This window comes from Cetorhinus maximus, chromosome 16, assembly GCF_964194155.1.
Source record: "Cetorhinus maximus chromosome 16, sCetMax3.hap1.1, whole genome shotgun sequence".
Taxonomy (NCBI): domain Eukaryota; kingdom Metazoa; phylum Chordata; class Chondrichthyes; order Lamniformes; family Cetorhinidae; genus Cetorhinus; species Cetorhinus maximus.
Window position 1 is genome coordinate 79,732,099 of NC_135894.1, and position 27,547 is coordinate 79,759,645.

A 27,547-nucleotide genomic window follows, 5' to 3' on the forward strand; every position below is an offset into this window, starting at 1 on the left:
GATTAACTTCGTTGCTAACTCCAGGAATAAAGTCATCAAGGCAGGGTAATTCTCTGAAGGTTGATATTTCTGATGGGATTCTGTCAGAATCCAATTTTATACTAGAATATGTTGAATTCTAATAAAATATTCCATTTGAAATTTTAATCTACCTTCTCCTTTGAAATGTTAACCGAATTATGTGCATTTGCAACATTTTCTATTCTTGCTTTAGTTTTCACTGTTTATTGCTGAAAAGAGAGACATGCTGCCAGAGTTTTTCGTCTTGCACTCATCGGGACAAACACAAGAATGCCGAATTTCAAATGATCACACTTTATATTACAGGAGAAAACAGTGTTGATTGATTGGCAAGTGGGCTCTGATTGGCCAAGGCATTTCCATGGAGAAAACAATGGGAACTGTCGGCTCCCCAAGCTCCTGGGTAATTCCAAAAATAGGGGTAAAGCTTAAACATATTCCTTTTATTTGCAGAGAACAGGTCCCTGTGGTTATTAGTGCTAGCTCTCTGCAAACAAAAGGAATATGTTCAAACCTTGCACTTACTTGTTGAATTACCCAGGAGTTGGGGAGCCTATAGTTCCCTCTTGCTTTCTCCATGACAACGCCTTGGCCAATCAGAGTCAACTTACCAAACAATCAGCACCCTTCATCCTTGTTGTGATCGTTTGAAATTTGACATTCCTGCGCTTGTCCTGATAAGTGCAAGGCAAAAGGCTTTGGCAACATGTCTCCATTTTCAGCAATATTCAAGCTCTGCACTACCAAGCAACTGTTTCACTATTTATGCTGTGTCTTTAATCCTTCACTGTTAATTTCAGGTTCTGGAAAGCATGTTGTTGGCAATTTTTAAACACCCAACACTGGAACAGTGGTTCTTGGCTTTGGAATTACAAACTCCACCACTACACAGCCTGAACCCCATCAGTTTCAAAATGCTGTCAGCCCAACTTACTTCTAGCACCCTGAGCCTCCTCCAACAGAATGCACCATCTTTGGATAGACTTGGCTGCATGAATGTAATGTTAACTTATTTTAAAGCTATAGCAGAAAGTGCATTGAAGGAACTTGAAATGAAAAAGATTGCTAAGGTGAAATCAACAGTGAGTGATAAGAAGTCCTTATCTTTAGAAGGCCTAGAGATTTTGCATGGCTATATGAATACAGCTCAACTCAAAGAGGTAGTGGCATCCATGTTGGAGCTCCCAGAAGAAGTTTTAGTCATTCAGAGTAAACCTGAGAATGGAGGTGATGGAATGAAACAGTTAAGCTTGTATGGAAAGACTTTGGTCAAGATCCTTACAGAAAATAACCAGGAGACTCCAGACAGAGGCGAGCTAATGCTATCATGTAACCATTTCAATGCTTTAGGAGCACTCTTGCAGTCCTCTAACAGTGAAGAGTTGAAGAATGTTCTTCTTGAAGCCCTAGAGAAAGAACCAATCTTCGCACAGCTCGTGAGATCAGATGTGTTTGCTCATTGCTTGAATCACATGACTGAAACTTCCCTCACTATTTGCAAGCTCCTCATTCGGCATAGTAGGACTCACCTTTTACAACTGGAACTTTGGTGCTTAGATATAGGCAGAATGAAATATCTCCGGAAAAATATGGAAGTTTATCTTTCACTTCTTAGCACATATCTACAGTACCGAGGAAAGAGTGACTATGCCCGACCAAAGAAAGGTAATTAAATTTTTTATATATATGATATATGATTTTCCATTACTGTACCACTTTCACCCTTTCAATGCTGCTCCTCTTATTTTGGAGGAAAATGTTGGCCGTGATGAAAATCTTTCTAGCTCACATGTTGCCATTAACGTTTTGCATTTGCCATGATCGAAATGTTCTATTTGTTACTGACAGTAAATTGTTGCTGCGGCCACTGGCAATGTGCCAGTTCTCTTCATGTATAAACTGACTCACTTTTCAGGTCTTTAAAGCCACCGTCAGAAGGCTGTGAATTGGGGTAGCTGGGGCATGTGGCATGTTCTGCAAACTTTGCAGCAGTTAATTGTTTTTCTCATTTGTAAGGGGGTCTAGATGTAGATGATCCATTGGATTGTCTCGAGCTGTCATTTCTCAAACTGACGTTATTCTTGGCAGGGAAAAAGTGAACCCTCCGTGATAAAACTGTTTAAAATATTTATCTGAAATAGGAAGTGGCTTCAATATAAATGTACCCCAGACGAACTTTTGTTGTGCCTCCGTCATTTCAGAATGTGCTTCCTCTATGGAAAAAACAAAACGGAACATTGAAGCAGACCAGTATTAAATTAACACCTTTGTGACATACCTAGTAGGACCAAGTGATTCACTTACCTTTTCGGCAGGGTCTAAAGATGTCTTCTTGTCCTAAACTAGTACTTGCAGATGTCCTGATGGTAATCAGACAGGCCACATGGAAGAAACTTGTTAGCTCCATTGCATCAGATGATCCACCCGATAAAGCTGATTTACAGATGCAAGTACTTGCCAGATTAGTGCAGCTATTATCATCACGTGAAGATGTGTCATGTATTATGGAACAGCTACCTGCAGTGCTGGAGAAAACAGCAAATTCTTCAAGGTAGATTCTTTCATTTTCTTTCCAACAATGATGTGCATTTACATAGTGCCTTTAATGGAGAAAAGTGTCCCTAAGCGACATAAGAAAACAATACTGAATCAAAGAAGGAGTTATTAGGAGGGGTGCCTAAAATCTTGGGTAGGAAAATGAATGTTGAGGAGGCTCTTTAGAAAAGGAGAGCAGGGTAGAGAAGTTGTGGGATGTATATAAGGAACTTAAAACACAGACTTCATGCATCTAAAGTCACTGGATTTTCCGATATTCTTATCAGTGGGTTATGCGTCTCAATACAACTGAATTTTCTGCTTCATTGAAGGGGTGGGAGAGAAGTTAGTATTATTGATGTAATTTTGTGTCAATCTGTAATGATTCCAAACAGTCCTGTGCATTCTTAGTAGCTGTATTTGCAAATTTCATGAAACCTTGAAGGAAAGAAAAAGAATTAATTAATTGCATTTATGTAGCACCTTTTATATGTCCCAAAGCACTTTACAGCCAATTAAATATCTTTGAAGTCTAGTCTCTGTTGTGATGTAGGAAATAAACAGCAGCAGATTTGAACACAGCAACCTCCCACAGACAGCAATGAAAGAAATGACAGGTAATTTGTTTTAGGTGTCAGCTGAGGGATAAATATTGACCAGAAAGACACTGTGAGAACTTCCCTACTCTTCTTCTGTATAGTGCCATAGGATCTTTTGTGTCCACCTGCAGGGGACCGCAGTTTAACATCACATCCGAAAGGCAGCAGCCTCTGCAGTCCCGTACTCCTTCAATGCCAGCCAAGATTATGCGCTCAAATCTATGGCATGGGACTTGAGTCCATAAACTACTGACTCCAAAACAAAAGCACTACCTACTGATCAAATTGTTAAGGACTTCAAATGCTGAATGAGAGTTACGAACATACAAAATAGGAGCCGAAGTAGGCCAATCGGCCCCTTGAGCCTGCTCTACCATTCAATAAGATCGTGGCTGATCTGTTTGTGTTTCTAATTCCGCATTCCCATCTACCCCCGAGTTTAGCTTACTTTATTCCAAAACTATGTCTATAAATATTGTGGCTTTCTCTAACTCTATTTTATAGCCCTCATAAACTTAATCCTCATATTCATGGAATATTTGGCAGATGAGTAGTGCATTTTTATGAACTACAAAAGTATTTGGTGTTGGACTATAAAAATATGTATTTTCTCATGTTCACTCATCAGCTTCTCAGGTCTCATTTCTCTTCTAACTTTAAGAAAAATAACAGATTTTGTAAAATAGAGTCATTTAATTGCAGATGGACTTTGGCAGATGCAGTCTCCAGTACACTGGAGGAACACCCTGCGGACCAAAGATCCTGGAGAAAATCCCTATTAAAGGCCTGTCTCCGATGGATAATAGACATCTACAGCAGCAGCAACGTGCAGGAGGAGAACATGAAGGAGACTGAAATGGCGATGCTGGCCAGGTTACAGGAGCTGGTGGTAAATTATATTTATATCCTTATTCAGATTCAAACAGCAATGATCAATTGTGTTGCACTTCCAAACCACTGGAGCCTAAGTTGTTTCCATTGTATTCTGTTCTATTTGTAGGTTTCAATTGGTGAGATCAACTCAGATGATTGGAGCAGTTTTTTAAAGAAAGGACTAAAGTAAGTTAAAAATGTAAATTCATTTTAATAACATTGCATAAAAAGCACATGTCTTGATAACGAACAGTCCTTTTTAATTGTTAAATGGCATACTTGTGACACTACACATTGTTAACTCCATGATTCTAGCTGTCTTTTGAGGGAATTCTGAGTGGATGTTGATGGTCTTACGTGTGTCTTTTATGTGTGTGTGTAAACAGTAAATGTCTGCCCAGTTGAGGGAATGGCCCAGCCAGACTTAAAAAATAAAAGGATTGTCAGCATTCTTATCACCAATGCTTCCTGCTCCCATCTCCCTTCTTTCTCCTTCTTCCCCTCTCCCCTTGCTCTGAGGCTGTAGGGTGGTGGTGGCTGTATGGGATCTAAAGGGCACAAGGAGTTGCATGTGGAGGTGAGACAGTCAGGAAAAAACTTGACGAGATGTCAATGTAATCACAAGTAGGAGGTTAAAGGTGGAGAAGGTCAGGCATAGAAAGGTCACTAGAAGAATGAGAGCGGAGTCAGGTAAAGATGTGTAAGAGAATGCAGATATGAAAGTGGTTGGCAAATGTTTTCTCAGTAATTAAGATTGTGGCCTTGATATTAACTCCTACACTATTGTGTAGGAGTTTAAAATTGGCTATTGCTGCATTGGTGTCCCAGGAGCCAGGAAACTCAGCAGTGAAATGGAGTAGGGAGCTGCCAACTGCAAAAGATAAGTGGCTGTTGCAGCATGCCTTTTGGGCTGGCCAGCTCTCCAGTCTCAGAGCAAAGGAACGAGAAGGAAGGAAGGAGAATGAGAAGAGAAGGGAAGAGGAAGCATTAGTGATAATAATTTGAAACTATTTACCCTTTCCTTTCCCTGGCCCCTCAGGGAAGCCTTTGGCCTCCCCAAGACCCAGGTTGACATCCTTCCCCAGCCCTCCAAATCATTGGCCTCTACAACTTCCCAATAGCTTGTGGCTGTCTCCAAGAATTCCTGGCTTTGGCCTGCTGCCACCAGTTTTCCATCACGCCTGTCTATGTTTCCAGCTCCCAGGCAAGAAAAGCAGCTAAAAATTGTTAACGAGGCCCTGCCTTTAAGATTAGTAGAACCTCCATTTTCAGCCTCAGTTACACCCTCTCCACCTCTTGATATTGAGGCCCATGTGTGAAAACACAATAGCAAGGTGGCCAATGGATATAGAAGCTGAGGTTGAGAAAGTAAGCAGGGAAAGCTGTTGGAAGGTGACTTCGAATGAAGATCGAAATTGCCAAGAAAATGGTGAGCGAGAAAGAAAGGAGAGGAATGATAATAAACACAGAGAAGATTGAACAAGGTGATAGAGGGTGAGATTTTCAAACATGGGAAAGATACTGGAGGAATGTTGGAATGTTATATTGTCCTACTGGTTTGGACAACATAGAAACATAGAAAATAGGATTAGGAGTAGGTCATTCAACCCTTTGAGCCTGCACCACTATTCAATATGATCATGGCTGATCCTCTATCTCATCACCATACTCCCCCTTTCTCCCCATACCCCTTGATGCCTTTGGTGTCTAGAAATCTATTTATTTCCTTCTTAAATATATTCAGTAACTTGGCCTCCACAGCCTTCTGTGGTAGAGAATTCCACAGATTCACCACCCTCTGAATGAAGAAATGTCTCCTTATCTCAGTCCTGAATGGTCTACCCCGTATCCCCAGACTGTGACCCCTTGTTCTAGACCCCCGCCCCCCAGGCAAGGGAAAATATCATCCCTGCATCCAGTCTGTCCAGTCCTGTCAGAAATTTATATGTTTCAATGAGATCTCCTCATTATTCTAAACTCTGGTGAATATAGGCCTAGTCGACCCAATCTCTCCTCATCTAACAATCCTGCCATCCCAGGAATCAGTCTGGTGAACATTCGCTGCCCTCCCTCTATGGCAAGTATATCCTTTCTTAGCTCATTTTAAATAGAAAACCTGTTGTGCAGGGGGCTAACGAGGCTGGTGCCAAGTTTAGTTTTTATAAGGCCTGTGGATTGTAGAAAGAAAGAAAGACTGAGGAAGGTGAGTAATGAAGTTTGGGAGCAGAAAATGGTGCAGTGAGTTTTTGTTTTAACACATTGAAGGTGCAAGAAGGAGAATGCATGTAGGGTGGCATATTTGGAGCTTAGGAAAGGAAATTTCACCAGAGCATCAACCACAATAGAATGGATAAAATAGAAAACTTTATTGGATAAGTCAGTGTCGATGTGAATAGTTCTAATTATATTTCTGCTTCGGATGATCCCCCTCTTATAATGGCAGGTATCGCTACAGAGATTGGGCATTTATGGAAGCCCTGCATAAATTAATACAAGTGTTGTATGAGAATGAAGATCTGGGTCAAAGTTTGATCCCACTGCCTATGATTCATGTGATGGTGACAAATCACTCCCAGTTTCTGCCAATCATGCTGGGGGCCAGAGAGGATCCAGATGAAAATGCAAAAGCAAAAGGTATGAACAGATAAAGTGACCTTTGGAATAGGGATTGGAAGGATCATCCAAGGCTTTCTATCTAGAGATGCCTCCTGGAAGTATGTGTTTGTGTATATATATTATATATAATATATAGAAAAGGAGTTGAATAACTGTTGGAATTATTGCACTGTGGTGCTTATCTCGTTTAATCATTAAGAAAAATAAAATTATTTCAGAATTTTTAAATAGTCCCTTTTTGCTGGCTATAACCCAAGCTGTTTACCGTCGCAAGTTTCCAGACACCTGGCTACTTCTCCTCCTGTTTTCCCTTTAAAGGCTTCTTTTAGTTTTATTGGTAAAGAACTATAATGTCAAATGCATTCCACTTGATAATCTCACATTCTGATCAGCAAGAAGCAAAATTCTATTCTGAAAGCAAAATAATACGTGTGTGTGATTTTATAACTTGATTGTTGCTTAGTAAATTGTTTATTCCTGCCAGTTGGCCACATTTTAACCCTGATCAACTGTTCTAATGTTGTCACATGGCATCAAACTGAATGATAAAACTCCACAACTGTGAACACAGCAGCAACAAAGTTGCAATGTCAAAAAAATATTATTAAGACACAAAAAACACTTCACGTAATTTTAAAAAGTCATAAAAGGTCAAATTCCTCATTCAATGAAAAATGGAAAAATGTCTTTTTTCTCTAGATATTAACTACTTGGTAACAAAATATATTCTTAAAAATTGCAGATTTGAAAGCCACTCTTTCATGCTTCATTAGTGGGTTGTAATTATAAAGAGAAACAGGCATTTCCCTTGTCCTTTTTTTAGCTGGAGAAAGGTTTCCCTGCATTGTAATGTGCTCAAGGATTCAACAGCCAAACCTTTTGAGCTTTAATGTCAAAGTTTATGTTGTATAGTTTTCTGTTCAACATAGCCTTTGCTTGTTTTCTATATAATGGCATGGTGTGATTAATTTCAAATGAGAGTAGGATATTCAGCCCATCAGATGTGAACACCATATTGTTAACCTTGGTAAATTTTCAGTCTTCCTAATCGCATTTTCCCCACCCTTTCTCCATGGCCCTAATAGCCTTACTTTACCAGTATCTAATACCAAGGTCCTTGAGAGGTTGCAGAGGAGAATTACCAGAATGATTCCAAAGATCGGGGCTTTTAGTTACAAGATTAGGTTGGAAAGGCTGGGATTGTTCTCACTGGAGCAAAGGCGATTGAAGGGTGATTTGATAGGGATGTACAGGATTATGACAGGCTTAGATAAGGTAGACATTAAAAACATTTCCCATTAGCTGATTGTAAAGCTCTAGAGGGCACAGGTTTAAGATTTTGGGCAAAAGATACCAGGGAAATGTGAGGAAGAACCTTTTTACACAGCGGATACTAATGACCTAGAACTCAATGCCCCCGAAGGTAGTGGATGCAGAAACGATCAATGGTTTAAAAAGGGAATAAACTTTCAGGGCGACAGGCACCAAACAGGGGAGAAGGACTGACTGGATTGCTCCGTTGGGAGCTGACATGGACTCGACAGGCCAAATGGCCTCCTTCTGTTCTGTAAATGACTCTATCTATTTCCCTTTTAAACAGATCTTGATTCTGCACCTGGCTCTCTTGGGCAATGGATTCCACATTTGAGTTATCAAGTCATTACGGGATGGAAGGAGGTCATGCTTTTTGTAGAGCAATCCAATCTGTCCCATTCTCCTGCTCTATCCCGATTAGTCCTGGAAGTTTATTTCCCTTAAGTGTCCATCCAGTTTCCTTTTGGAATCCTTCATCATCTCCACTTCCACCACCTGTAGGCAACGTGCCAGATCATTAACACTCCTTACACAAAAAAATTCTTCCTCACATCCCCCCTGTATCTCTTGCCTAAAACCATAAATCTGTGTTCCCTGGTCCTTGTACAGCTAATGGGAATCTGTCATAATCTTGTACACTTCTATCAATGCTCTCCTCAATCTCCTTAGTTCTACAGAGAATGACCCCAGTTTCTCCAACTTTATGGGACAGAAAGATTCCACTCAGCCCATCGTGTCTGCGCCGACCGTAAAAGAGAAAAGAAAAAGAAACTAGGTGCCCATTCTAATCCCACCTTTCAACACCTGGTCCGTAGCCTTGCAGGTTGCAGCAATTCAGATGCTGATCCAGGTACCTTTTAAAGCATTTCTGCCTCAATCACCAAACCAGGCAGCATATTCCAAACACTCACCACCCTCCTGAGTGGAAGAAGTTTTTCTTCATGTCCCCTCTAATCCTTCTGCCAATCATTTTCAATCTGTGCCCCTTGGTAATTGGCCTCCCCACAAGGGGGAATAGGGCATCCCTGTCTGCTCTATCTAGAACCCTCATAATCATGTACACCTCAATCAGGTCACTACTCAGCCTCCTCAGTTCCAAGGAAAACAACCCCAGCCTATCCAATCTTCCTTCATAGCTGCAATTTTCAATCTCTGGCAACATTCTTGTAAATCTCCTCTGTACTCTTTCTAGAGCAATTATGTCCTTCCTGTGACGTGGCGATCAGAACTGTACACAAAATTCCAGCTGTGGCCCAACCAGCGTCATTACATCCCTGTTTTTGAATTCTATACCTTGCCCAATAAAGGAAAGCATTCCAGATATTTTATTTACCACCTTATCCACTTGTCCTGCAACCTTGAGGGATCTGTGGACATGCACTCCGAGGTCTCTCACTTCCTCTACCCCTCCCAATATTGCCCCACTTATTGTGTATTCCCTAGCTTTGTTTGCCCTCCCCAAATTCATTACCTCACAACTCCCTAGATTGAATTCTATCTAAATCCTTCATCCCCAGAACAATTCTGGTAAACGTCCTCTACACCTCAATATGTCCTTTCACCTTCAAAGATCCGTGCACACTGTATACTCTTAGAACTGTGCCATTTAGTCCATATTGCCTCTCCCTATTCCTTCTGCTGAAATACACCATCTTACATTCTCTGTATTGAATTCCATCTGCCACTTTTCTGCTTATTCTGTTAGCCTATCTGTGTCCTGCTCTAGTCAATTGATATCATCCTCACTGTTTTCTAGACCTCCATGTTTGATTTCATTGGCAAATTTGAAATTTTACTCTATATTGCAATATCCAATCATTTATATATATCAAAAAAAAGAGTGGTCCTAGCACTGAACTTTGGGGAATACCATGTCCACTATCCTCCAGTCTGGAAAAACAACCAATTTACTACGTTTCGTTGTTTTCTGTCCTTAAGTCAATTTTTTAGCCAAGCTGACAAAGGTGTTCTTATTCCATGAGCCTTAATTTTGTTAGTCAGTTTTTCATGTGGGACTTCACCAAATGCTTTCTTAATTTTCGAATAAACAAAATCCATTGCATTTCCTTCATCAGCCTTTTTTTCGTTCATTCATGGGATGTGGGCTTCGCTGGCTGGTCCAGCATTTATTGCCCATCCTTAGTTGCCCTTGAGAAGGCAGTGGTGAGCTAGCTGCCTCCTTGAACTGCTGCAGTCCATGTGGTGTAGGTACACCCACAGTGCTGTTAGGGAGGGAGTTCCAGGATTTTGACCCAGCGTCAGTGAAGGAACAGCGATATGTTTCCAAGTCACGATGGTGAGTGACTTGGAGGGGAACTTCCAGGTGGTGGTATTCCCATGTATCTGCTGCCCTTGTCCTTCTAGATGATAGTGGTTGTGAGTTTGGAAGGTGCTGTCTAAGGAGCCTTGGTGAATTCCTGCAGTGCATCTTGTGGATGGTACACACTGCTGCTACTGTGGGAGAGAGTGAATGTTTGTGGATGTGGTGCCAATCAAACGGGCTGCTTTGTCCTGGACAGTGTCAAGCTTCTTGAGTGTTGTGGGAGCTGCACTCATCCAGGCAAGTGGGGAGTAAACCATCACACTCCTTGTGCCTTGTAGATGGTGGACAGGCTTTGGGGAGTCAGGAGGTGAGTTACTCGTCGCACGATTCCTAGCCTCTGACCTGCTCTTGTAGGCACACTATTCATATGGCTAGTCCAGTTCAGTTTCTGGTCTATGGTAACCCACCCAGGATTTTGATAGTGGGTATTCAGCGATGGTAATGCCCATGGTCGTTGACAGGGCCCTCAACCGTGTCCGGCCCATCTCCCGCGCATCCGCCCTCACGCCTTCTCCTCCCTCCCAGAAACATGATAGGGTCCCCCTTGTCCTCACTTATCACCCCACCAGCCTCCGCATTCAAAGGATCATCCTCCGCCATTTCCGCCAACTCCAGCACGATGCCACCACCAAACACATCTTTCCTTCACCCCACCGGCGGCATTCCGTAGGGATCATTCCCTCCGGGACACCCTGGTCCACTCCTCCATCACCCCCTACTCCTCAACCCCCACCTATGGCACCTCCCCATGCCCACACAGAAGATGCAACACCTGCCCCTTCACTTCCTCTCTCCTCACCGTCCAAGGGCCCAAACACTCCTTGCAAGTGAAGCAACATTTCACTTGCATTTCCCCTAACTTAGTCTACTGCATTCGTTGCTCCCAATGCGGTCTCCTCTGCATTGGAGAGACCAAACGTAAACTGGGCGACCGCTTTGCAGAACACCTGCGGTCTGTCCTCAAGAAAGACCCAAACCTCCCTGTTGCTTGCCATTTTAACACTCCACCCTGCTCTCTTGCCCACATGTCTGTCCTTGGCTTGCTGCATTGTTCCAGTGAAGCCCAACGCAAACTGGAGGAACAGCACCTCATCTTCCGACTAGGCACTTTACAGCCTTCCGGACTGAATATTGAATTCAACAACTTTAGATCTTAAACTCCCTCCCCCATCCCCATCCCCTTTCCGTTTCTTCCCCCTCCCTTTTGTTTTTTCCAATAATTTATATAGATTTTTCTTTTCCCACCTATTTCCATTATTTTTAAATCTATACTTGTAATGCCCTGTCAGTCTTTCCACCCCACCCCCACTAGAGCTGTACCTTGAGTGTCCTGCCATCCATTCTTAATTAGCACATTCTCTTAGATAATATCACCACCTTCAACACCTCTTTGTTCCTTTATCTGTGACATCTTTTGATTATCTGCTCCTATCACTGCTTGCTTGTCCCTACAACCACCCCCCCACCCCGCCAACTTCTCTTCCCCCCCCCCCCCCCCCGCCCCCAACCTTAAACCAGCTTATATTTCACCCCTCTCCTAACTTTACTCAGTTCTCTTGAAGGGTCATGAGGACTCAAAACGTCAACTCTTTTCTTCTCCGCCGATGCTGCCAGACCTGCTGAGTTTTTCCAGGTAATTCTGTTTTTGTTTTGGATTTCCAGCATCCGCAGTAGTTTTTTAGTTTTTTGTTTTTATCAAGAGGCAATGGTTGGATTCTCTCTTGTTGAAGATGGTCATTTGTGACACTTGTGTGGCATGAATGTTACTTGCCACTTGTCAGCCCAAGCCTGGATATTGTCCAGATCTTGCTGCATTTGGACATGGACTGCTTCAGTATCTGAGGAGTGGCGAACAGTGCTGAACATTGTGCAATCATCAGCGAACATCCCCACTTCTGACTTTATGATGAAAGGAAGGCCATTGTTGAAGCAGCTTAAGACAGACACTACACTGAGGAACTCCCGCAGTGATGTCCTGGAACTGAGAAGATTGACCTCCAACAACCACAACCACCTCCCTTCGTGCTAAGTATGACTCCAGCCAATGGAGAGTTTTCCCCCTGATTCTCATTGACTCCAGTCTTGCTAGGGCTCCTTTATGCCAAACTCAGTCAAATGCGGCCTTGCTGTAAAGGGCAGTCATTCTCACCTCACATCGGGAGTTCAGCTCTTTTGTCCATGTTTGAACCAAGGCTGTATTGAGGTCAGGAGCTGAATGGCCCTGGCGGAACCCAAACTGGGTGTCAGTGAGCAGGTTATTGCTAAGCAAGTGCTGCTTGATAGCATTGTTGATGACTCCTTCCATTACTTGACTGATGAGCGAGAGTAATCTGATGGGGCAGTAATTGACCAGGTTTGTACAGGACATACATGGGCAATTTTCAACATAGCCAGGTAGATGCCAGTGTTATTGCGATACTAGAACCGCTTGGCTAGGGGCACAGTAAGTTCTGGAGCACAAGTCTCGTGTACTGTTGCTGGAATATTGTCAGGGCCTATAGCCTTTGCAGTATCCAGTGCCTTCAGCCATTTCTTGATATCGCGTGGAGTGAATCGAATTGGCTGAAGACTGGCATCTGTGATGCTGGGGACCTCCGGAGGAGGCAGAGATGGATCATCCACTTGGCACTTCTGGCTGAAGATTGTAGCTTCTGTTACTTCGTCAAAAATTCAATTGGCATTACTGAAGAAAGAGACCTTTTTTGTCAAATCTTTTCATCTTGCGCTCATTAGGACAATTCGCAAGAAAATGCCAATGTCAGAGGAAACAACAAATTTGTCCTGTAAGAGAAGAGGGTGCTGATTGGTTGGTTGATACAGTATAAATTTGTTGTTTCCTCTGACATTGGTATTTTCTTGCGAATTGTCCTAATGAATGCAAGATGAAAAGCTGCGACAGAATCTCTCTCTCTCTCTCTTTTTCAGCAATACTCAAGTTCTCTACCACCAAATTTAATTAGATTAGTCAGGCATGATCTGCATTTACAAATCAGTGCTGGTTATCCTTAATTGACTCAAATCTCTCTGAGGGTCTATTGATTGTTTTTCCCTGATTAGTGTTTCTAAAACTTTTCCCACTACTAATGTTAAATTATCGACCTGTAGTTATTAGGGATGTTCGTAAAACCCTTTCTTGAATAAGAATGTCACATTCTCATAATGTTCTCTATGAAGAACTGTCTTGGATTTGTTTCTAGCCTGTATAGTGCAGATTTGAATATTACAATTTTGTTCTGGATTCTCCTGTCGAGAGTATTAAAATTATTCTCCACATATCAATTCAACTCATTATTCTAGATACTAAATTCTATCACCTTTTTAATCTCCTCATCCCCAGGTAATGGAAGGCAGCATTACCCAATCCTTCATTGTAGCTCGGTCCCTTCATCCCACACACCATCCTAGTGAATCCTCTTTATCCACACCCTGTATGTCCTTTCCGAGATTCAGTGCCCACAACTGAACATGATTGGTGCCAGTGACATAAACGTGATTATTAATGTAACCTGGTACATTGTAAAACATGAGATAACACCACTTTTAAAGACTTTACATGAAGACTTTGTGATTTTTTTTTTTCCATAGATGCTCTAATGGATGTGTTACTGGTTTTGGTCAGACAATGTCCATCTGTGTGCAACAGCAATCATTTTGCTGTTTTACTGGGGGCTTATGGAGCAACACTCAGTAACACAGGTAAATTTCTTACTTCTGCATTTAAATTTCACACAACTGAACAGCAAACATGATAATTCCCATTTTATTTTCTACCCTTTTCCTTTGTAAAGATCAGAAACTGCTGATGATCCTACAGTCTTATGAGAAAAACAACATAAGTCTTGCTGAGTTTGGGTGAGTACACCTTCATTTTGCTCCAAGTGAAATCTGCATTTGCCACAATAGGGTTGCCCATTGTGACCAGCAGAATGTGAAAGCTGTAGGCTTCTTTTTCTAAGCACCTCATTACTAAGGCTATTTAAGAAGAAGGAACTTGTATTTGCATTGCTCCTTTCATGACCATAGGACGTTCCAAAGTATGTGCACTTTTGTAATGAAGAAAAATGCAGTAACTAATCTATGCACAGTAAGATCCTACAAACACCTGTTCCCTTACACAGCAATGTTGAGTGACTTCTTGAAGTCCCATTATGTCATCTGCAATCACTATTCAAACAGTAACGTTTTGTAAATGGGTGGGCCAACATCCTTGATAGACATTTGCCCTATGAGTGGCTGAGTATTATAGTCCAGGGAAGGCTCCAATTTAATCACTGATCTCTGTTAAATTAGCTGGAATAATATTGGGGGAGCTGCAATTGACTTCAGTGACCCAGGGTAAGAGATGAGAAAATTCTCAGATTCCCAACCCTATACCCTATCTAGTGACCCTTTTCTGGAAATACTTCTGTTGGGTACACTGAGCCGCATAGCTATGCCACCAGTCATGGTCAAATACTTTACTGATATTCACTGTCAAAAGCCCCATGTGAATAATGACCACTTGGTCAAAGTACAGGAGGGCGTTTGGGACTTGCATATCCATTTCCCTACAAGGCGTAAACACTTCAGGAGAAAGGAGTGGATAAAATTGATGAAGAAAAATTAGTAAAAAATATAAAGTGGGGAAAACATGTCATGTTCTATTTCAAAGAAAATGATGTTAGTTATATAAAAAGATGGGGCGAAGGGCCTCTTCTGCACTGTGTGATTCTGTGAAAAGAAAAATACTGCAGATGCTGGAAATCTGAAATAAAAACAGAAAGCGCTGGAAATAATGAGCGAGTCTGGGAGCATCTGTGGAGAGAGAAAACAAGTTAACGCTTCGAGTCGAATATGACTATTGTTCAGAACATGGATGTTAATTATAATTCTTTTTGATAGTTTAGTGAACATTCTTTAATAGAAAACCATCCAGAGCAGCAATGCATCTGGAAACTGGCCTCACCATTCAGAAACCTGTTTTTAAGAGGAAAGGAATTTGAAATCGGAAAAGGATGGGGGTGTAAATCCTGATAAAGGAAAGATATTGCTGATCTTTAATTTTTCAATAAAACATTTCTTTGAAAATAAATAAAGACAGCAAATAAACACTGAGGATTGTGAACGAGAGCTGTAGAAAACTTGAAACCCAAATTCCATTGTTTCAGTTATATTGCACACATTCCCTCATGGGGTAATCCAAACTGAACATAATGGGATGTTCTCATTTGCCAAATAAGGTTCTTCATTGATATGTTCTTCATGGTGCAAAATTTTTCGTGAACATTTAAGACAAAGAAACCATATGTACCAGTAACACAATTTCCACAGGGCTTTTGAACTTAGTTGCATAATTGTATTTCCATAAATTGTGTTTCACGCCTGTTTCTCAGGCTGCTATTATGGGGTCCAGCTGCTGTTGAACACCACAAGATTCGCAAGAGCCTGGGAAAGTCCTTGTGGCAACAACCAAGTATGGAGGAAATCCTAACGCTCCTGGACAGGGAGAAAATGTTCCAGACAATTATTAACTTCCCTCAGCATCGCTGTATCTTGCCAGAGGTACATTTCAGTTGTATTATTATGGGTTTTTTTCCCTCTTCCTGTACCCTTAATATGTCCTGAGGACATTAGAGTGGGCTGATGGAAAATCGAGATAACCATCACTCTAAACATGTCTAATTTTATGCCTAGCTGTATTTTATGACACAGTCATATCCATATCGCTATTTTATTTCTGTTTCAGGATGGAAAGGCATTAGTATTCAAAGAGTACAGTATTAAAGAGCCCCACAATATCTATGACCCTTGTTTCTTACTGCCTCTCTTTAGTGGATTAATTACATCAGGTATGTAAAAATTTATTGAAATTTTAAAAAAAGATAGTCCTTCCAACTATAAGTTACTGAGCCTACCTGTAATGAAGGAAGTTTTGAAATCCAGCTTTGTTTCATGCAGAAATGTAACTAAGAACAAAGATTGAATGAAGTTTTAGCATTATCAGCAGGGCGTGCATTATGTATAAATTTTATTTCTTGAATTACCGTTTCGCTAAGCCTCTTATGGTTGTATAATTTTCTTTTAAATTTTTCTCAACACCTTAACAATGCATGATTTGAATTAATACACATTAATTGTAAATATCTGTAAAATGTTGCAAATTGCCTGGGGATACCTTAATTTGAATGGCAAAAGATAACAGCCGGACTCTTCTGCCATTCCCTGTGGTGAATTTGATGGCAGGAGAGGCGTTTAATCAGGTGGGCTGGTGGCAGGTGGGAAAGCCCCTACCTTCCCATCTCCACCTTTTATTAAGTCTGTGGCAGGAAGTCCCATGGATGGCCCTTAAGTGGGCAAATGATGCTCACTTAAGGGCCTCAACTCATCATAGTTAGTATTAACCCAACAGCAGGTGGGGAGCTCGCCATGTGGGGAGCACGACAAGCAAACCCGTGCAGGGTCGCTTGTGGGCTCCCGGAGGGGTAGAAGGGGTCCCTCGTTTAAAGGCACAATCCAGGGACCCAGCGTCGGGAAACAGGGGTGGCCCGCTGAGAGCCATCCATCTGCCCTTGCTGCCCCCTACCCCCCACCGAAAACACGTGGTCTGGGATCCAGCAACGATCCTAGGCAGTAGCTGCCCCTGCCCCAGTGGCACTGCCAAACAATAGAGCTGCTAACCTCTGATTGGGCGGCAACCCTCAGCGGGTGAGTGCCCCTGTGGCCCTTGATCTCGGGCAAAGGCCTCCACTGGCCTGTCAAGTGCCCGAGTGGCACAAGATGCTATGGGCCTTCCCGGAAAGAGGCGACACAGGCTGGACGCTCTCTAGCCAGCGGTCTAGCCCTGTCCTTTCCATGAGACTCCAGACATCTTTTTTGCCTGTACAGACCAGGCCAGAGATTTACAGTTTTGGAGATCAGTACTTTTACATTCCACTGGACATCGATCAACAATTTTTAAAAATGAAATCAGGAGTGGAATCAAGTTGATTAAAATTCAGTTACTGAGGTTTCATCAGTTCTGTACAAGTTTGGCGTAGAATTGGAAATTTATTAATAAATGTCTTAATGTGATTTGAACACTGTCACCATGGACAGAATTTTCTGCCTGTCGGGTGGACGGGCCCGACCCAATCTCCGGCGGGCAGGGAACCAATCCCCGCCGCCATTTTACGTGGGCGGGCCAAGTAAGGCCCGCCCGGCGTGACATCCGGCGGGAAGCGCTATGCACTTCCTGTGCGGGCGGGGAGGATTCCCCAAAAGCGAGAGCGCCCTCTTCCACGCATGCGCACGAAAGAGCGCACATCTCCCTGAGGCTAAGTGCTGCCTCGGAGATCGCTGACACTTTTATAAATGTTAAAAATAGAAAAGAAATTCCCTAATATGTCCCCCTCATGTGACAATGTCACATGAGATGGGACATGTTCATAAATTACAGTAAAACTTTATTAAAAATTTTAAAACCTTGCATGAAACCTCATCCCGCCGGTGGATGAGGTTTCATGTTTTTTCTATTTGCCGCCGGGGCTCCTGGCCGACCCGCCAACCTCAAGGCTGGACGGGCAGGTCCTTTAGTGGCATAAATGAGCCTGTCGATGACCTCAATTGACAGGTCGGCGGGCCCGCAGCTGATTTCGCTGTCCGCCCGCCTTCCTGAAAATTTAAATGGGGTGGGATGACATCAGGGGTTTCGCCCGATGTCATCCTGCATCGTTTTACGCATCGGCGAGCAGGCCCCGCCCCCTTCTCACCGAAGGCAAAATTCTGCCCCATATCTTTCAGCAACCACTCTCAACCAAGGCATTCTTATAATTATTTAAAAATACAAAAGAGATTATTTTAAATATACTTGTTACAACTACAAGAAAATATTAACCCTTCCATTTTTACACACTGTTGATTCCAGTAACTGTGGTCTGCCATTTCTTCTTTTTATGCAATAGCATAAAACTCATCAGAATAGCTGCTGCGTTTTCCTACATAACAATAGGAAGGATGATGACCCTGAGAACCTTAAAGTGGTGGTGTACGGTTGCAGTCACAAGCATGGCATGAAGTGCCATTGACTGGTATTTTTAATGATTAGTAAGAACCAGTCATTAAAATGTGAATGATGACTTTGTTTTCAGCCTTTCCTGTTGGGACTTCACTTCCACCCCTTTTACACCACAGCCAGTGTCCATCTAAACAGTACCACCTTTTCTAGGTATTTCATGAACAGTGTCACCCCCTCCCCAATAAATAATTTCCTTTTTTTTTAGCAGAGCGGCATGGTGGCACAGTGGTTAGCACTGCTGTCTCTCAGCTTCAGGGACTGGGGTTCAATTCTGACCTCGTATGTCTTTCTGTGTGCAGCTTGCACATTTTGCTGGGTGCTCCGGTTTCCTCCCACCGTCCAAACACGATGGATTGGCTACGGTTAGATTGCCCCTTAGTGTGCGTACGAGTGTGTGCCCTGCGATGGACTGGCGTCCTGCCCTTGGTGTGCCCCGCCTAGCGCCCATTTCCTGTCGGGATAGGCTCTGACTCACCACGACCCTAAATTGGATAAAGCGGTTCTGGGTGAGCACTGCATTTTTGGTATTTCAGTAACATCCAAGAAGATACCACACGAGTGCCATAAGTTTACCATAAAATCAAAGTAATTGATCCTTTGTAGAAGTTACAGATTCACAATCCTGATTACTGTGAAGTCAAAAAAGTGTCTCTGAATTTGGTCATTTATCACTGATTTCTGTCACTGCATACTTGACTTGATGGTTAAGAATGATAGTACGCATAACAAGTAGTTTCAAACCTCTGAACTTAGGTTCAGAGTATTCTTTATATTTGAAATATTATTAGCGTGTGCATTTAATTGTCAAAATAACAAGTAGTTTTGTAGTTTAACCAGTGCTGCAACAAGGCCACTAGGTGGCACACTCTGCACAACACTGTACTCCCATCGAGAAGCAAACTGGCCACTTAGGGCAGGGGTACTCAAGCAGTCCGCAGTCCCCTAGGGGCTCGTGAGAAGGTTTCAAGGGATCTGCCAAAACACGTTAACCTCTTCAGAAGGACAAAGGTTACCTCGGTTTAAAAAAAAATATATATATATATATAAGCAAACACGCAAGATCCGAGCATGAGCCTCTTTCATTTGAAATAATCTCCGTGTATTCATTCTTCCAGCAGCATTTATTGGCCAGTTTCCAACCTGTTGGAGACCTCCTGGGGACATGAATTTTTACTCCTGGACAGAGGCAGGTTTCTGTTGAGAAGTACTTTGGGAAGTAGCTTAGCCAGAGCACCTGTAACTGAGGGTAACCAGATTCTCACTGAGAGCATTGTTTGACCAGAGGGGGAGATTCAAAAAAAGCAGTGGAGGGAAATCCTTGAGAAATTCAAAAAAACGTGTAACACCAGATGATGATCCAGTGAAAGCTCTAGGATATCAATCCAACATTAGAGTCTACCTAAGCTAATTTTGACTCTTGTACTCAATCCTGATTTTTTTTATTCCATGGATGACTTTTCCATTGTCCCCGCAACACAGTACATGTTATGATTATCTGTATCTCTACTTACATGCAGCCCATTCTTCAGCTGATTTCCTGCCCTTGCATTAACCATGACACTATGATTCATGTGCTTGACAATTCGGAGTGCTGGAGAATGGAGCTGACTTTAGCATAAAGCATTCCTGGGTCAAATGTAGTGCAGACAGATACAAAATACTGCCTTACCTCAACAACAGATACAAAATACTGCCTTACCTCAACAATATGCCCTAGCTTCAACCTCAGAAGAGTATGTGTGAATATTTTTCTTCTATCCTTGTTTGCAACCTAGATCAGATTATGTTGAATTTTGAGTGATCTTTGAGCTTTGGAATCACAGGGCCTCGATTTTCCATCAAACTGGAGCATGGCTGTCACTCTTCGATCAGCTAACAAAATTTTGCGAATATGCAGCATTAAAATGCACAACTTTGTTAGTGAGTTAAATAGCAATTCTGACATAACATAAAATCCTGACAGCAAACTGACACTAGATGGGAGACAATAGGAGGGAGTCCAGAGGTGGTGGGGAGGAGGGGGCTTGAAAGCCAGACACCTTGTAGCAAGATAATGTTGGCATATGTAGGGTGGAGTCAGCATGGAGTATCTATAAACAATTGTCCACGTTCGGAGACAAATGTGATAAGTAAGTGAAAATTAGGAGCTATTTGAGGGTAGAGTATTGAAGGATGCGCAGTTGGAGGTATTTTCATGGAAATGAAGATTCAGAAAGTGTTCAGGACCTGTTACAGGCCAGAAAGATGAAGCGAATTTGACGGTCACCATAAAATCCAGATTCTGGCAGAGGTTTGTACTTTTGCCCCAGTTGAGTGAATCTCTGGCCAAGAACAGGCTAGAGCTGAACCTGAAACGCCTATATAACCAGTCACAGGTTTAGCATGGATTGAAGACTTTCAGTTAGAATAGTAGTGGAGGAAAGGTCTGCAGGTTGATCAAAGTTACTTTAAAATATAAGCAACAGAGCAGCAAGTCGGAGACAGCAACTGAGTTTTGCATTTTAATCCAATGTATTCCACTGCAGAGAGTGGCCGTGATGTCCAGAGAAGTCCAGGAATTTGTTAGAGGATCGAGATCTTAAAGAGCATACATAGTTGAGGTATAGGGCTTTAAACTGGCATTCGGAGGCATTTTAAACCAGTGGTTAACTTGTAGTCAGGGGAACTTGAACAGTGGAAGAGAGAAGACTGGGGGAGAAAGAGTAAAGGAGAACAGCAGATTGCTATAGATAGTGAGGAGATCCCTAGGGAGATGTCTTGAGAATTGATTATGGAAACAGAACAGGCATAATCGTGTTTTTGTTAAATGAGGAACAATGGGCTGAATTTTAACCCTGCAAGTGGATGAGTTTTGAATGAGTTAAAATTGGGCCCATTATCCCCATTTTCTGTAGCAAGTGAGTCAAGACTGGAAAAAGGAATTTTACACAGAGCCCTATCCCTATGCCATTCAATTTATCAAGTATACAACTTGTATTTTAAATATAATTTGCCTACCTTTTCCTACTGTTTAATACTCTGATGTTTAAAAAATAAGTAAGCACTTGTGCCTGTATCTGCATTAGGTGTAATTTGAACTTTATTCTTCTAGGCCTCTTAATGTTTTTTTTTGAACTCTGTTTTACTGTTTCCTTAACCCTGTGTCAGTCAAGCTTCAATATCTGTGTTTGGATAAATGCTGTTATCATAAAGAAACACCGTAAAAATGTTGTAAATGAAAGGCTCCAAAGTTCCTCATAAATAATTGAGGATATATGCTGGATGTTACTTGTGGTTGTGTCAGCAATGAGGCAGTCGAATTTTAAAATTTTAACTTGTCATAATTACGGTGAAAATAGTCTAATGAGCTATCATAAAGCAAAGCCACTTTTCTGCCCTCCCTACCTAGCCTGTCTGCAATCTGACTATTTCACTGTCTGTGCTGGATCTTAAATAAAAGTGCCATTCTGTCTCTAGTAGCTGTGATATATATAGCTGCTTTGTAAGAATTTGTGACCTTGGAATATGAAAGAGATTACATTTGCCTGACATAAACCTGTCAATGGAAGTTTCATTATAATTTCAGATGCATTTCACTTTTCGAGGTTATTAAATGTGATAGTCGTTTTACAGCTGTAGTTCAGAGTGAAGTTTTCCAGATCAAGGGCATAATCTCTCTTTTTGGAAGGCACATATTGATTTTTTTTTAATTCAGAAGATTTTGGTATCAGCATGAAGGCTAATGCTCTTCTGGGCAATGTTTTTCCACTTTTAGCAAATAGAAAAGCCTTTTTTTTTTAAATTGCGCACTCTCAGCTTAGATCAAAGCCCATTGAGAGCACAATGTGAGAAGTAGCAGACACCTGTAGTGTCCCAATATACAGCCCCTTAGACAAGGCTCCATCCTGAAAGCATAATTTGGTATTTAATTTCAGCTCATCTATGTCAGATTGACCCAATGATTGAGTTTTTATCTGCTGAGGGAGTACTACATTTTCAAGATGCCGTCTCTTAGAAAAGGTGTTAAGTCACATTTGTTCTAGTGGTTTTCTGTGGATATTAAAAATTCCATGGTACAACTTCGTAAAAGTGCAAGAAGTCCTCAGTGTTCTGACCAATGTGCTTCTCTCCATGAACCAAGATGGATTGGTTGGTTATGCAACTGTTGATGGACTTTGCTTTTTAACAAACAACTGCTGAGATCAGCTACATAATAGAGGTAATTACATTTCAAAATAAAGCCCTTTGAAGTGTTTCTGAGAGACGCTATTAAAATGCACATCATTCATTTTTTTTCTCTCTCTGGATTATGGGCAGGGGCACGGGGCAAAGGCAGGACGATGGCACGGGGTCATAATGCTCATTTGGCGAGCCAGTGCAGACACGATGGGCCAAATGGCCCCTTCTGTGCCATTAAGATCTGTGATTCTTTATCACTTGAAGGTTAAACGGATCAAAGGAGATGCGCATATTGAGTCAGCATTTCATGGGCAGAATATTACGCTCGGCGTGCGGGTGCATGCTCATCACGTCCGAGCGTAAAATGAGGCGCGTTGAAGCCGGGTGTGCATCCCAACGTCATGGTGCAGTCTCGCGATATTTCATTCGGCAGGCACGTGCCAGAGTCAGCTGCGCACCCACCGATAATTAAAAGGCCTGTTAAGGATATTAACGATCTAATTAAATTCAAATTTATGCTGCCCGCCCAGCCTAATGGTTGGCGGGCAGGCGAAAAGGCCAAGTGGTCTTTACATTTTTTAGGAAACTTCATCCACTAAAGCAAATAAACGTTAAATAAAACCTTTATTTTTGAATTAAAAACACGTCCCTGCTTATGTGACAGAGTCACATGAGGGGACATGTTTTATTCAATTTTTTATTGCCTTCATTTTTCTTTTAAACAGCGGCTTCAATCACCCTGAGGCAGCTCCATGCCTCGGAGATTGAAGCGCCCTTTCTCGCGCATGCGCGAACTGCGTGCAAGGCCCGGCTCTCCCTCCTCTCCCCATTCGCACAGGCAGCGCTTAGCACTACCGCTCGTGATCCACGCAGGGCGAGCCTTAATTGGCCAGCCCGTGTGAAATCACGGTGCGAAGCCGATTGCGGGCGGCAGTCGGCTTCCCAACCGCCCCCACCGAGCACCCCCGCCAAGAGCAAAATCCTGCCCTTTATGTTTGCTGCAAAGAGTTGTTATCTTTGTAGAAGTCTGTGTTAGAGAATGGGAAATGTTTCCATATTTATACCCAGACTCAGTATTGACACAAAAAGCAGAGTAAATAAGCAGTGCTCCCTTAATGTTGACGTCACTGATGTGCCTCAATCCTAGGTTGAAAGAGTATCTTCCACTGCACCTGTGTGAATTGGTTCAGTTTGATATCCAGCACTCATCATATGAACTTGGCCAATCATTTAGTTATGTGACGATCACATGCTTCAGTAAATCCCTAATTCTTATATAATTACTGCATCAAGAACATCTCCCATGTGACCCACTGCTCTCGTACTGTACCATGACCCAGGAACCACAAGATAAGCAAGTTTTTGTTCTGCAATTTTCAGAAGGCTCTCTAAGCTCCTGATGTTGCTTATTGTTTCTACTACATTCCAGATTTACAGTTTATAATATTCAGTCTTTTGATATGCCTTCAGATTCATTTGTTTTATTTAACTTCTATCAATTTAAACTTGTGTATGTGCTTGGCAGAGGCTGACTCCCCTTTGCTATACTTTCTGTAAAGCAATTTCAAATAATCTGGCAAAATCCACTTACCTAAGTCTCTTAGAGGTGCTCTGCCCTTGTACGTTCATCTATAAAACATTAAATATCTGATGCACTCAGTCAACTGGTGGATCTTTTCCTGGTAACAGTCCCCTTCCCAAAAAAAAGGTCAGTATTTTTAACACAGCCACTTGGAGCTAGTCTCAAATTTATGCAGTAGAGTTCAATACTTTGTGTAGTGATTCAGCCTCTTGAACTAGGGTGTTTCTACTATGCTTATAAATGTGTGTGTATATGTACATATACACACACAATGTTTGGAGCTTTTTTTTTAATTGGTTAACTTTAGCAAGTAATATATTTTTGGCCTGGTAAAGGTAGAGACTTCCTTCACACCCTTCCAATTTGAGTTGCAAAGGGGTGTATAAGACCTGTATTAGCCCAATCACACTCTGGTTGCTAGGTGATCATCTAGAAGTGACTTGAGAATAGAGTCTGAGAGAGACAATCAGTTTCTGATCCATGATCCATAATGCGTGCTCCTGTTGCTCCTAAAGTCCATGATTTTCACCAAACCGAATTGAGATTGCATAAATGTCAATGGGTGCTCTCAACCACAAAATAACAAAATCCTTATTAGTTATAACAACAGCTTGCATTTATATTGCGCCTTGAATGTAATTAAATGTTTTACTGCACTTTACAGAGACATAATCAGAAAAATAGATGGCAAGCCAAAGAATGTGATATTAGCTGTAGATCAGCTGGTAGCACCCTTGTCTCTAAGTCAGAAGGTTGTGGGTGCAAGTCCTACTTCAAGACTTAATCTAGTCTGACACCTCAGTGCAGTGCTGAAGTCTGCTACGCTGTTACAGGTGCCGCCTTTAAGATAAGACATTAAACTGAAGCCCTGTCTGCCCTCTTAGTTAGATGTGTGATATCCCATAGCATTATTTTGGAGAATAGCAAAGGATTTCTCCCCAGTGTCTTGACCAATATTTATTCCTCGACCAATATCAGTAAAGCAGGTTATCTGATCATTATCTCATTGTTGTTTGTCAGACTTTACTATGCATGATGGCTGCTATTGTACCTACTTATAGCAGTGACTACAATTCAAAGATGCTTCATTGGCTGTAAAGCATGTTCAGAAACCATGTGGTTATGAAAGGCACTATATAAATGCAAGTTCTTTGTTTTGGAGGGGTAACTAAAAGTTTGGCCAAAGAAGTGTGTTATAAGGAGGGTCTTAAAGGAGAGGAGGGAGGTGGAAGGTTTAGGGAGGAAATTCCAGAGCGTGGGGCTGAGATGGTGGAAGTCAGAACCATCAGTAGTGGAGCAAGGGAAAGGGATCTGAGTTGGATGATAAGAGAATAATAGGGTGGAGGAGGTTACAGAGATAAGGAAAGGAGGCCTTGGAGAATGAGAGCTTCATTGTTTGAGGCATAGGAAGACCAGGAACCAATGTGCACCATTGAAGGAAGGAATGATGATTGAGCGTGACTCAGTGAGGGATAGGATATGACAGCTGAGGTTTGGATGAACCAACGTTTACGGAGGGTGGAAGATGGAAGGCTGGCCAGGAGTACATTGGAATAGTTGATTGTGCAGGTGACAATCAGCAGCAGATTTCCTGAGGTAGGGGTGGGGGTGATACATATTATGGAGGTAGAGGTGGAGAAGGGAATGTAGAAGACCAGGGTCAGGTCAGCTCAGGTTGTGAACAAGTGAGTAAGTTTACTTTGCTCACATCTTTCCAGTGCATTTCATATTTCTGATTTTTGTGAATTGTTGCCAAATTTGTGTTTTGGTTCTTTTGTACCAGTGAAGGCTTAGAAATTCACCTCACCTACAAACTTTGCATCTAGCAGAGTGGAGACGTTCCTCCATCAGCTGAAGTTGAATCCAATTACCAGGGGGCAAGTTAATTCACCAAACCACCTTGTATCCCACAGCCAATAATGGCCTTGAGTTCTTTTTATGAAAGATATAGCACCTATTTACATAAACACTTCAGTTTATCCATGTCGTCGCACCATGTTAAATAATCTATCTCGAGTAACTTATTATCCCGTTTATGTGAAAGGGATAATTCTGTACAGCGAAGCTAAGGGTAGACTTTGCAAATTTACCCCAACAATTTCATCTTGCCTTAATTCTTTTCAAGTGCGTGGAAAATAACAGCCCCTACTTTGTAACTTGTTCCAAAATTGCGCCCCTGATTCTGAGGATATATCTACAGCTAGCTCAGTGCTTGTCTTTTATCCCTGTCTATTGCATTAAGTAAATGGAAAACTGCATTTATTAGTTCAAAATTGTAATTCTCTGTTGAAACCACAAGGTAGGAGAACAATTGCAGAGAAAAGAAAATTGAGTAGATATCAGAATCATGTCAGCTTGCCTACATAGCTGCCTCAAAATGATTTGTACAGTTTCTAAAACAATCTATTGTTTAAATCCATCTGAGTGCTTTGTTTTAAACTATTGTATTCATTGGTTGAGATGGCGAAGAGCCAAGCTTTACCAAAATTGTTATGAAGCCATACACTTGAAGTTACTAAAGGAAGAGCTAGGGTTAACTGGCTTCATTACTAGGACTGTCAAATAAGTGCTTGTGCCCTTCTGCTCAGTGACACAATGTCACCAATGCACTGGTTCACTAGACTGCGTGAAATTAGGATCAAAACAAAATGCAGTCACATGCAAGACAGGCTCGATCATCAATTTTCTCTCCTGTAGTTTAGCAACAGTCTTGTCTGTTTTAATGTAAGTCTCTGTTTGCCAAATGAGATTGGTATATACTGACTGCGTCATTTCCATTAGGTGGAAAGTCAAATGATTTTTTGATGTTAGGTCAAGAGAACAACTTTAAATGGAACTACCGAATTATGGAACTTTGACTGAATGCAGTGCACACAAATAATTTTAATAAAAGAGCTAGGTTATTAACTGATTTCAAGAGTTTTTTTAAAAGAACTTAGTTTTGTAGCCATTGATGTAAAAGATGTTAGTAGTGTAGAATAGAGTGTTTTGGTATGAGCTACCTCCAGAACAAGTATAACACAGATTAGGTGCAGGATAAACTCGCTGTACCCTGTCAAAAGTCAGCTTCAACCTCACTCTCAGAAGAGCATGTTACTTCCCTCAACATTTACAAGTGTGCTATTTACTTCACTTAAATCATTATTCTTGTGGTCCACCTGAGTTAATTTGTCATTAGGGGTGGATTTATTTGAATGTTTTTTGTCACTTGGGTATCTGACATACAGAAATCCCATCACCATGCTTAATATTGAGTTTCTGTTGGCTCGATTACAGAGTGATGCCACGTCTCTGCATGGAAGCACATCCCAGTCACTCAAGATCAAAAAACTTACCATAGGTTGTTACCAGCTAAACGGCAGGCTTACTAGTAGAGAGGACTCGTAAAATTTCCTACCACTCAACCAACCAATTCCACTTGACCTAATGGAAAATTGCTTACAAGGTTACTAGAGCCATGGGTCTACTCCTCCCTGCCCTCTTAGTGATAGGTC

General features: G+C 41.8%; 1 protein-coding gene across 2 annotated transcripts in view; it reads left to right on the top strand.

Moving 5' to 3' along the window:
* urb1 (URB1 ribosome biogenesis homolog) overlaps positions 1-27,547 on the top strand; it is a 104,199-nt gene that overhangs the window by 48,383 nt on the left and 28,269 nt on the right. For both annotated transcript variants that reach the window (XM_078560178.1, XM_078560179.1), the window contains exons 22-30: positions 822-1,686; positions 2,368-2,572; positions 3,858-4,044; positions 4,156-4,214; positions 6,472-6,662; positions 13,867-13,977; positions 14,070-14,133; positions 15,654-15,822; positions 16,007-16,109. In XM_078560178.1, coding sequence (XP_078416304.1) covers positions 822-1,686; positions 2,368-2,572; positions 3,858-4,044; positions 4,156-4,214; positions 6,472-6,662; positions 13,867-13,977; positions 14,070-14,133; positions 15,654-15,822; positions 16,007-16,109 — 1,954 coding nt within the window. The remainder of the gene's footprint in view (positions 1-821; positions 1,687-2,367; positions 2,573-3,857; positions 4,045-4,155; positions 4,215-6,471; positions 6,663-13,866; positions 13,978-14,069; positions 14,134-15,653; positions 15,823-16,006; positions 16,110-27,547) is intronic.